The sequence below is a fragment of the Erythrolamprus reginae genome, chromosome 1 (assembly GCF_031021105.1).
Source record: "Erythrolamprus reginae isolate rEryReg1 chromosome 1, rEryReg1.hap1, whole genome shotgun sequence".
Taxonomy (NCBI): domain Eukaryota; kingdom Metazoa; phylum Chordata; class Lepidosauria; order Squamata; family Dipsadidae; genus Erythrolamprus; species Erythrolamprus reginae.
The window spans coordinates 327,126,043-327,138,534 of record NC_091950.1 but is presented as its reverse complement, the minus strand read 5'-3'; the positions used below and the strand labels follow the sequence as shown (position 1 = coordinate 327,138,534).

The following is a 12,492-nucleotide window of genomic DNA, read 5'->3' as shown; positions in this document are numbered from 1 at the left end:
CTAAAAAACCCTTATTTAAAAAGCAAAACACGCACAAACATACCATGCATAAACTATATTTTATCCTGAAAGCATGCTGGCATGACTGTATATATATATTTGTTTTTAAAAGTCAGATGAAAATTTGAGTATTGGGGTAAGAGTTTGAAGAAGAGAAGAATTCCATAAAGTTTTTTTTTTTTAAAGAAGACTGGAAGGATGGTGTAGCTTTGGCAGGAAATGTGAGAGAAGGCACTGGGAACATTTTTAACTTCTTAGGGCTAGGAACAGTAGAATCCCTGTTGCTTTCAGCTAAGCTAACAAATCCCATTGAGAATCATGCACTGGAAAACAACATAATATCTAAGAACAAAGCACCATGGAAAGACAAATAAATAAAGCTTTATTTTATTTATCCTCTATTCTCCTTATCCACAGGAAAGTGTGATGATTTTTTTTTAACACTGGTCTTTTTAGCAAGGTTTAAACAAATTTTAAGAAACTTAACAAGAAAATGTTCACAAAACCTGCAGGTACATACACCCCGTTTTGCTTTATATACCTGCAGGTTGTGTGAACATTTTCTTGTTAAGTTTCTTAAAATTTGTATAAAGCAAAACGGGGTGCACAGTGTATGTGGTGAGACCACATTTGGAATACTGTATTCAGTTCTGGAGACCTCACCTACAAAAAGATATTGACAAAATTGAACGGGTCCAAAGACGGGCTACAAGAATGGTGGAAGGTCTTAAGCATAAAACGCATCAGGAAAGACTTAATGAACTCAATCTGTATAGTCTGGAGGACAGAAGGAAAAGGGGGGACATGATCGAAACATTTAAATATATTAAAGGGTTAAATAAGGTCCAGGAGGGAAGTGTTTTTAATAGGAAAGTGAACACAAGAACAAGGGGACACAATCTGAAGTTAGTTGGGGGAAAGATCAAAAGCAACATGAGAAAATATTATTTTACTGAAAGAGTAGTAGATCCTTGGAACAAACTTCCAGCAGATGTGGTAGATAAATCCACAGTAACTGAATTTAAACATGCCTGGGATAAACATATATCCATCCTAAGATAAAATACAGAAAATAGTATAAGGGCAGACTAGATGGACCATGAGGTCTTTTTCTGCCGTCAGACTTCTATGTTTCTATGTTTCTATTTGGGAGGCCTATAGAATGCTTCTGGGGGCTGGGGAAAGTCAAAAACACCCACATTTTCCCAGGCCCATTTTTCACACACACCCTTTTTTTTTTTTAAAACAATGGTGTTTTAGCCTTCCCCCAGCCCCCCCCCAACACTCTGCAGACCTCCCAAATCCTCTGCGCACCCCATTTTTGTGAAAAATGGGTTAATTTTTCACAAAAAGAGGATGTTTGGGTGAGGCTTCAGGAGGCCCAAAATGGCTGCATTCAGTGTACAAGATGCACCAACACCCCCACCCTCTTTTAAGGGGCAAAACGATGTGTCTTATACTCTGAAAATATGGGATATTTTGTACTCAGTTAAGCTTTGCTCCATAAACTCACTTAGATGATCAAATATTCAATTCTTCAGTTTAGTTAGAAGTCTAAAGTACCCAGAAACGTCCATATACACCACCTATATGGGGAGTATAAGTGTATGAATGAGTTTATACAAATACCAACCAAAGACGAAGTTTCAGATTGAATGGCCAGGGTCTAGTTTTCTGGCATCCTGATGTTTGCAAACAGCTGTGGCTGGTATCTTCAAAATGAGCAACAGGACCAGAAAACTAGACCTGGCTATTCAACCCAAACTTCATAATTGGTTGATTGACACCAGCTGTAAAAACCAAATTCATTCATTCATTCATTCATTTGATTTTTTTTATGCCACTCTTCTCTTCAGACTCAAAGTGGTTTACAACATGTTAGCTACAGCACTTTTTAACAGAGCCAGCATATTGCCCCCACAATCCAGGTCCTCATTTTACCCACCTCGGAAGGATGGAAGGCTGAGTCAACCTTGAGCTGGTGATGAGATTTGAACCACTCACCTACAGATCTAGCAGTCAGCTTTAGTGGTCTGCAGTACTGCACTCTACCCACTACATCACCTCGGCATATGCAGGCATGTTCTCATAAATTGCAAAAAACTAGCACAAGTAGAACCTAATTTCCTTGTCAAACATAATTACTTTGGTCTTTGGTACGTTACTTTTCAGAACCGTCTGCCTTGTTTCATATATTAACATTCAGGTCCTGACTGACCATACACAATATGCCTGAATTCATAACCTCTACCAATACATCACCATCACAAACATTCCTTATGCTTTTATTCATAAAGACATTAAGTAGCCAAGGATACTTGTCTAACCTCCTATGCAATTTATGTATTGTCACACATGCTTTATTTAAATCATACACTACATGTAGTTGTGTTCATCAATTAAACTTCAATTCATTTAACAACTATGGCAAGAAAGATGATAAAATGGGGCAACAATCAGCTATCATATGTTCTACTTAGTAACAGAAATTTTAGGTCCAATTGTGGGCATAAGTCAATCTCTACCTGTATATCTACCGCAACAACACACTGTCTACATACACATACAAAATAGATACAACACATGCACACAAAATAGATTCAAACTCAATGTAAACCACTCGAAACTCAACTGCAGAAAATACAACTTCAGTAACAGAGAGATCAATGCATGGAATGGACCACCTGACTCTTTGGTTTCTTCCCCAAACCCCAAAAATGTTAACCTTAGATTGTCTACAGTTGACCTCATCCTATTCCTAAAAGATCTGTAAGGACATGCGTAAGTGCACCACCGTGCCTACCATCCCTGTCTTACTATCCTATGCTTGCTTTTGTTTATGTTTATACCATAACTATTGTCTTGTACATGTTTTGATAGATGATAGATAGATAGATAGATAGATAGATAGATAGATAGATAGATAGATAGATAGATAGATAGATAGATAGATAGATAGATGATAGATAGATGTATTTCCTTTTTTTGTAAAAAGTTTTTTATTTTTTTCACATATATTCATACAAATATCAATGCATATAACTACAAACATATTAAAAAAACCAGTGCCTAAATCCATATTCCTAAATAAAAGTATTTCAAACCTATTCATTTTACCATCTGCTTTCTCTCAATTGGCTCCCTTTCTGGATCATTTACAGACACTTCTCAATGAGAGCAGAAATCCTTTTGGCAGAATTTCTGCTTAAGATACAACCATGCTGTGTTTCCTACATTTTCCTGATTGTCACTCTTGCATCCTTGTGTCAGAATGATGCCTTGCGCCATTTCAAAACCTTTATCATACTAGCCCTTCTGTAGTTTTGACTTTCACGCTTCTTATTTTTCTGTTATTTTTAGGAGTAACATTTTTCAAACCAGCAGAAATAGGTGCAGGAATAAGTTCACAAATACAGTATACCATCAGCTAACTACATTCATTTTTCAATATTTCTTTGATATACAGTATGATCTTTTGCAGCTTTCCAGGCTTTTGACATTCTCACAGATTTTATAATTTTCCATAGCATTTGTTCTTAGTCAAAAATATTCTTTGCATTTGGTTCAACTTGATTCTTTGACATAATCACTATTATTCTGGAACCAATCTCTAAAATATTCCTTTTAGTGTCTCACTTCAGTTGCATCCCAAATAAATTATTCACTTATTTTTACAACCATCCACTCTAGTGGAGGCAATTTAGTTTTCTTCACCCACTTTTAGAAAAGTTTTTCTTCATTTCACCAATCCTTACTTTTCGTTATTTATACAGTAATACCTCGTCTTACGAACCTAATTGGTTCCGAATGAGGTTCGTAAGGCGAAAAGTTCGTAACACGAAACAATGTTTCCCATAGGAAACAATGTAATCGTGATTAATGCGTGCAAAGGGGGGAAATGGCAAAATGGCACTCCGCTGGGCGCCGCCGCCTGGCTGTCACCTTTTAAAACAGCCGGGGGGCTTCTCGGCATTCTCCCGAACCCGAAACGTTCGGCAAAAGTTCGGGTTCGGGAGAACGCCGAGAAGCCACCTGGCTGTTTTAAAAGGTGACAGCTGGGCGGCAGCGCCCAGTGGAGTGCCATTTTGCGATCTGCGGTGGGTTCGTAAGCCAAAAAAAGTTCGTAAGATGAGGCAAAAAATTTCCAAACCCCAGGTTCGTATCTCGAGATGTTCGTATCACGAGGTGCCACTGTATTTAGTTTTAACAAAATTGAATGATGCACCCACCTGTCCGCTAGATAGCCAGCGAATATAGATCCAACCAGAAACCCACCATTCACAGCTGACTGAAACAAATCTAGTTTCCAGGAATCTCCACAAACCAAGTTAAACTGAGGAGATAAAGAAACAGAAGTAACATTAGTTCTAACCATTAAAACAGTTACTTTCACAGAGAAATTTACAAAGAAAGGGGAAACAGATAAAACAAAAATAAACCAGATTCTTCCCCAGAACCCTCCCTAACAACTGCTTTGCTCCAAATTTAGGAGAACAACTTTTTCAAAGTGTTGTTATTTTGAGTTGTATTCCACTAAATTATCATTGAATAGGTCATTGGAATTCTGCTGGAATCCAAGCAATTAGGGAAGACAAAGGAAGATACTGTTTTGCAAAATGTATATATAGGGGTATGTATGCATGCATGCATTAATTTGATTAATTTGGTTTTTTTCCTTATCTCATTTGTGTTCTGCCAAAAACATATGACTCGTCCATATGGTATGACTCTGGTGAGTTCTAGATTCTTCTACTGCCAATTCGCTCAGGAATGCTTCGTGTGGGCTGGCAGGCTTTGTGCAGGTGGGGGCACAAGTGCAGTACAATGATACCTCTACTTACGAACTTAATCCATTCCGTGACCAGGTTCTTAAGTAGAAAAGTTTGTAAGTAGAAGCAATTTTTCCCATAGGAATCAATGTAAAAGCAAATAATGCATGCAAAACCATTAGGAAAGAAATAAAAGCTCGGAATTTGGGTGGGAGGAGGAGGAAGAAGAAGAGGAGGAGGACAGTCGCTGCCCAGAGTGAAGGGAGCGTTTCTTTTCTCTGGGTACTGGCAGAGGTTTATTCCCTCTCCAAGCACCCAGAGAAAGGAAAACGCTCCATTCACTCTGGGCTGCCAAAGCCTCCTTAAGCATCACCAAAAGGCTCCTCTGGCAGCCCAGAAAAGGCCAAGATGGCCAGGATTAAAGGGGAAATGGCAAGAAACTGGCTGGGTCTTCATGCTGCTCTCAAATTTCCTGGGAAATTTTTCCAGGCTTGGCTTCTTAAGTAGAAAATGGTTCTTAAGTAGAGGCAAAAAATCTTGAACACTCAGTTCTTATCTAGAAAAGTTCTTAAGTAGAGGTACCACTGTACTAAAAAAAGTAAAATGACACCACCTATGGCACTGCCAAGAGAACCAGCTTGGGGGTGTAAAAGGCTGGGGGGCTGCCGATTCCAGCAACCCAGGCCACCAAGTTACTAATGGTTCTATAGAACCGGTCTGAACCAGTAAGAACCCATCTCTGGTATGACTTTGCCTCAAGAGCTGTGGAGACACAGTGGTTATAATGCCAGACTTCAGGTTAATTCTGCTCACAGCCAGGAGTTTGATCCTGACTAGTTCAAGATTATCTCAGCTTTCCATTCTCCCTAGGTTGATAAAATGAGGATCCAGATAATTGGGGGCAATATGCTGACTCTGTAAACCATTTAGAGAGGGCTGTAAAGCACTCTGAAGCAGTATATAAGTCGAAGTGCTATTGCTGTAGCTATTGGGAATTTTCACTCTACAAAGGAAACAAAAAAAAATGCTGATGTGTGCCTTGGGAAGGCCTCACACGAACTTGTGAAAGGCCAACTGGTTGAAGAAGATGGCAAAGATCCAAGCATGCCTTGCCAACTGGGTGAAGAAGATGGCAAAGGTCAATTGGGGGCAGTAGGAGAGGCAGAACGAAGGCAGTCAAAAGGGAAAAGATGGGGAGGTGGACATTTGAGAGAAATTGAAGTGGAAGTTAATGCATCTGGGCAGGAGGAGCGAATTATCTAATGATGGCATGGTTCTGGTCTAACATCTGAAATGCTGTCACCACGTGGTGCAGTCCTCTGATGTTTCACTTAATACCTGCTTTGTTTGGAACTACAGTGGTACCTTCTTGACTTATGACCACAATTGAGTTCTAAATTTCTGTTGCTAAACAAGACAATTATTGAGTGAGTTTTGCCCCGTTTTATGACCTTACTTGCCACAGTTGTTAAATAAATCACTGCAGTTGTTAAATTATTAAAACATGGTTGTAAAGTGAACCTGACCTTCTCCGTTGGCTTTGTCAGAAGGTTGCAAAAAATGGTCACACGACCCCCAGGATAGTGGCACCATTATAAATATGAGCTGGTTTACCAAGTGTCCAAATTTTGATGTAGCCATGGGGATGCTGCAATGGTTGTGAGTGTGAAAAATGGTCATAAGTCACTTTTTCACAATGCTCTTCTAACTTGAAATGGTCACTAAACAAGTAGTTATAAGTTGAGGGCCACCTGTAATTTGTATTGCCGCACTTTAGGTGTTATTATGCAACAGCATTAAAACCAGTCATGTGCTCTAAATACAGACAATAAATAGTTCAGTGTTTGTACAGTGGTACCTCTACTTATGAACTTAATTCATTCCATGACCAGGTTCTTAAGTAGAAACGTTTGTAAGAAGCAATTTTTCCCATAGGAATCAATGTAAAAGCAAATAATGTGTGCGATTGGGGAAACTACAGGGAGGGTGGAGGCCCTGTTTCCTCCCAGGAGATTCCTAGAGAGGCCCCATGGAGGCTTCTCCCCACCTTTTCCGGCCCTGTTTCCTCCCAGGAGATTCCTAGAGAAGCCCCACGGAGGCTTCTCCCTGTCTTTTCCAGTTACAGTTTCGGAGCCTCGGGTTTGTAAGTAGAAAATGGTTCTTGAGAAGAGGCAAAAAAATCTTGAACACCCGGTTCTTAACAAGAAAAGTTCGTAAGTAGAGGCATTTGTAAGTAGAGGTACTACTGTATCAGGGAAGAGGTTGCAGAAATGATAACTGGGAGCCCTAATCAACAGTGGGTTGACAACTGATTGTTCGGAAGAAAGATTAGACAAGATAAACAGTGCAGAACTAAACAGTAGCACGTAAAGGCCCTCCACTCTTATCTTCTCCAGAGGAGCAAAGTGATGGTCCAGGAAATAACTACCACAAGTTCAAAAAACACGTCAAAAGGATTTTAAAATGCGGAAATCACAATTCAGCATTTTTAAAATGACATGTCCATTTCTTCAAAACTATGTAGGATATGGACATCTTCCACAGTGTTGACACTTGATTATATAACATGAATACCAGATGGGAGAAATGCATTTATCTTCGGGCTGAATAAATCCAAGTGGAAAAACATGACATGCGGCATAGACCATATGGAGTATAAGACGTGCCTCCCCACCACAAAGAGGCTGAAAATTTGGGTGTGTCTTAAACTCTGATTATAATTTTCCCCCCCCAAAAAACCCCCCCTTTTTTTCCCAGCAAGGTGCTAAAGGTTTTCCCGGCTCTTCCCAGCTTGCAGGCTTGTTTTCATTGCTACTCCCTCCAAAGAAGATTTTTTTTCATCCCTAACCAGGTGATAAAATAATGTTCTGAAGCTGACTAGACTAAGGACAATAGCCAGATGAATATTGTTAACCTGATCCTTTGCAGCTTCTGCTCAGGCAATCTCACACTACTCACAAGAGCCTACAAAACTTTTGCCAGACCCATCCTAGACTACTCCTCATCTGTCTGGAACCCATACCACATCTCAGACATCAACACCCTTGAAAATGTCCAAAGATATTTCACCAGAAGAGCCCTTCACTCCTCCACTCGAAACAGAATATCCTACGAAAATAGACTAACAATCCTGGGCCTGGAAAGCCTAGAACTATGGTGCCTAAAACACGATTAGAGTATTGCCCACAAGATCATATGCTGCAACGTCCTACCGGTCAATGACTACTTCAGCTTCAACCGCAACAACACAAGAGCACGCAACAGATTCAAACTTAATACGAACCACTCCAAACTTGACTGTAAAAAATATGATTTCAACAATCGAGTTATCGAAGCGTGGAACTCATTACCGGACTCAATTGTGTCAACCCCTAACCCCCAACATTTCTCCCTTAGACTCTCCACGGTTGACCTCTCCAGGTTCCTAAGAGGCCACTAAGGGGCGTACATAAGTGCACCAGTGTGCCTTTTGTCCCCTGTCCAATTGTCTTTCCTTTCTTTCTTCTATCATATATATTCTCTTCCTTTCATATATCATCTCCTCTAAGTTCACTTTTACCCTTATACATGTCTTTTTCTTCCTATGTATTTGTGTATTGGACAAATGAATAAATAAATAAATAATAAAATAAAATCTTATACTCCACTGCATCACATACTCTGAAAAATATGGTATTTTAAAAACAAAATCTTATATTACATTTGAAATAACTGCAAGACTTTACCTCAGTCACAATGGACTTGAATGAAGCATCATAAACCCATCCATCTTGACAAGTGGTGACAAGGAGGCTTCTGTTCTCCAGACTGGTGAAGTTTTCCAGGGGATTTGTACAGCTCAACCCACTTTCATTCCAGTTGATGTTGTATCTCATGCATTGAGGGGTGAAAGTGTCCTCTTTGGATGTCCCTTTTGGAACGGTGTGATTCAGTTCATATTCAAGAGTCCAGCCACACCGGTTGCTTAATTCAGTCACTCCTGGAGTCCGACAACGGTGCTCTGGTATTAGCCCTAGGAAAACAACTCCTACATAGACTGGGGCGAAGACAACTGAGAGAAAGCAAACGAGAAAAAAGACCCTTTTCTGGAAGAAGTCAAATTCCCCAATGTGTTCCAAAAGATCATCAAAGTCAGGCATTTTGGATGAAGGCTGAGTCAATTGCAATCCAGTATTTAATTGTACTGAGAAGAGAGGTGCTTATACAACAAGGCATTTAGCCCCAAGATAAAAGAGTTAATTTATTAATGATTAAGCCATCCATTGCAATTTTTGTAGATGTTTCACCAGAGAGAAGATCATCTCAGAAAGCTTCAAATATCTTTCGTGGCTTGTTTGGCTTATTTAGCAGGCAACCAGGTTTGGTAATAAACTTCTGTGAAGTATTCCAGAAATCATGATTTCTCTGGCTTGTTGTGGGTGAAAAATCAACCAGAACCAAATGAACAATCTGAATGTATTCATCAAATATCAGTGTGAACACCAGTAATGCAATCAACAAACCTCTGCTGGTGAGTAAAGTCTCTTTCTCTTGCTTTCCTAGAACATTTGTCCAGCGCTGGACACTCTTGTATAATCACGTACTCTGCATTCCATAGTATGTTTCTTCAAATGCTGCCCCTAATTTACCCTGTAATGAATATTCTAGGAAAAACCCATCATGCGATAGACTGGCAATCTGGAGAGAGGTACAATGATTCTGTTACAATTTGACTTTCAGAGCTATTCAACAGAACTAACACCTTCTTGTGAATACTCTAGTACAGTTTTACACTAATGCTTATTTTTTAAAAGTCCAAACAACATATACACAAATCACATACATACTGTGTAATATGGGCACTGTGTGAGTGTGTATCTGTGCATACATACACATATTTCTTAATAAGGAAGTATGTTTAGGATCCTAATTGATTCAGGGATCTTCTAATTTCTGAAATTCCTAAATCAATAGACATAATGGATAATGGATCTCCATTGCTTAATTTCCAACATTTTTATTTAGCACCTGTTAAGAAATCTAAGTAACACAATTTGAATTTTTATAATCAGAATCTTACTACCGCAGCAGAACGTATTAATACTTTTTCCTAAAACTTATCTTCATTTTTCATTAACTATTGCATAATTAGCACATCTCTAAAAAAACCCTTTCCTATTTCATTTATTCACACATATATTTCAAAATAATGTTTTCCCACTTAATAACAGCTTAATATAATTTCAGACATACTAATTAAACAGAAATATTTAAGTTATTTTAAAAATTAATATATATCTTAATGGTTTTTCCTTACCGGATTTTCATTTAAACCCGGTTAAACAGATACTGTAACTTTTTCAACTTTTATAAACATTTTTCAAATCTAGCAGTCAGTTTTGTGCTATTTTTCATGTAGACAATATCCAGATTGGCATATTTGTTTCTGTGACACTAATTCTACAAAGTGCACTATTTGTTTGTTTAATGTACTTTGCATCTTGTCATATCTGCCAAGATCCCCAGTCATTTACAACTAAAATCCAGTGAAGTAAACAGTAAGTAAAGCAAAAGTAAAAAAATACTACTAATAATCATGAATTGTACAGTGCCTTCATTAGATGGCATTTGCCCAAATTATATCAGTTCATTCAGAGAATTTAGGAAAATTGAACTAGTAGCTAAGAGCCCTGGGAAAACAGACGGCTTCCATTGATAACCCTTTATAACGTTCTCCCATATTCTAAAAAACAGTCCTGATTCATGCTTTTGAAATTCACTGGCAAAATTGCTACACATCTTGGTAGTGTAATTTAGGGAATTAAAAGGAAATGTTTTAGATGCAGAAATGGGAATGGTTGCTTCATGAGGCCACTTGACCTTATTTTATTTTTTATTTTTTTAAACAAAATCAGCTATTTTACTATAATTTTCACATCTCAAAGTATTGCGGGCTGCACTTAGTTCACACCCCTCATTCAATGTATTAATTTTCACTTTATTCCAAGAAATGTCTTGGTTTTTAAAAAAATGATTGTTCACCACCTAAGTTTTTTTTAAATCGTGAATGGTTGATAGGACTGTTAATAGAACATCATTGGAAGTGACATCCCTTGGAAGACAGCAATCCTGTCTCCCCATAGCTGCCTTGCCTTTAAAACAAAGATACTCAGTTCTTTTAGCCAATCTTCATAGAATTTTGTTTCCAAGTTCTTCACCTCTTTCATCATTCTTCTTTAGTCAGTTACGTTGCTTTTTCACTTTATAAAGTAGGAAAAAACAGAACCTCTCATTCTTTTTCCCCTCCGATTAAAGCTGGCAAATGTTATATTTTCAGCTTTTGTTTTCAAAGCAACACTCCAAGAAAAAAATGCAACAGTTACTGATCAAATATCAGGAACATTTGCTATCCATGTCGAAATATAGTTCTATTAGATTAAATTGCAATGTTATACATATAAACCTCAAATTGATCATACGTAACATGTTTATTGGAACTGTTGTGTAAAATGTTTAAATGTATAACAAAATGTGTGCAAATACAGTGTTCCCTCGCTTTTTGCGGGGGATGCGTTCCGAGACCACCAGCGAAAGTCGAATTTCCGCGAAGTAGAGATGCGGAAGTAAATACACTATTTTTGGCTATGAACAGTATCACAAACCTTCCTTTAACACTTTAAACCCCTAAATTGCAATTTTTCATTCCCTTAGCAACCATTTAGATTATTAATCACCATGTTTATTTATTAAAGTTTATTAAAAAAAATATTTATTAAAAGCAGACAAAAGTTTGGCGATGACATATGACGTCATCGGGTGGGAAAAATCGTGGTATAGGGGGGAAAACCATGAAGTATTTTTTAATTAATATTTTTGAAAAACCGTGGTATAGACTTTTCGCGAAGTTCGAACCCGTGAAAATTGAGGGAACACTGTACACACATCTTTGTATATAATTTCCTTGTAATTGTATTTATTCTTTTTTCCTCTTATTATTCTTTTCTCTTTATTATTTAGTTGTAATCATAATTTAACTTGCATGTTAAATTTCATTTGAAACTTTACATTTTTACATTCAAAATTTCTTAGATGTAGGAAGATAACTTTTAATAAAAACAGACTTGCTTAATTAAAACTACCTTGAATCGATAAGAAAATGGACAATCTTTTGCTTTTTGTAGAGGAAAACCAAGATTAGGAGAAAGAGAGAGAGAAAGAATTCTGATTGCCTGTTAGATACTTACCTGTTTGAGCAGTTTCTGGTGTTCGGTGGTATCAATTCCTTTCTTAAAGTGTAGATGATTTCCCCCCCCCCCCTTCCACTTACTTCACAGAGATTTCTGCAACTAAACCAAAGCAATCATTTGAATTGCTTCCATTAGAAAATGGACGGCCGTAGATTTAAATCCACCATATTTACTTCTCAAACAAGTTCTACTCTTTGGCTGAGTCTGGAAGAATTGCAGGGTCAAGGTATGAAGTAAGCTGCAGTCCGGCCTGTTTGTTCATATTTGGCAATATGAGTGCTTATGTTCAAGAGAAGGGAGAAAGAGGGGGCTTTTTTTTTAATGAAGTGAAAGACTCAGCAAGCAGCAGAGATTCCTACTGGTTAAGGCGGAGGGACGATATATAGTTTGGCCAATTTCACAGTCTCTGCAGCAATTCCTCCCATGCTGGGTCAGAGTGTCTGTCATAAGCCTGGAGTACATTTATAGGAGACCCAGAGAGAATGAAAAAGGTAAAT

General features: G+C 38.0%; 1 protein-coding gene across 1 annotated transcript in view; it reads right to left on the bottom strand.

Annotated features, from left to right (window-relative positions):
* LOC139157244 (solute carrier family 22 member 2-like) overlaps positions 1 to 12,287 on the bottom strand; it is a 36,201-nt gene extending 23,914 nt beyond the window's left edge. Inside the window, exons 1-3 of the mRNA XM_070733804.1 lie at positions 11,993 to 12,287; positions 8,495 to 9,446; positions 4,230 to 4,333 (exon numbers count right to left, since the gene is read on the bottom strand). Coding sequence (XP_070589905.1) covers positions 4,230 to 4,333; positions 8,495 to 8,908 — 518 coding nt within the window. The 5' untranslated portion in view covers positions 8,909 to 9,446; positions 11,993 to 12,287. The remainder of the gene's footprint in view (positions 1 to 4,229; positions 4,334 to 8,494; positions 9,447 to 11,992) is intronic.
* Between the last annotated feature and the right edge of the window lie 205 nt (positions 12,288 to 12,492).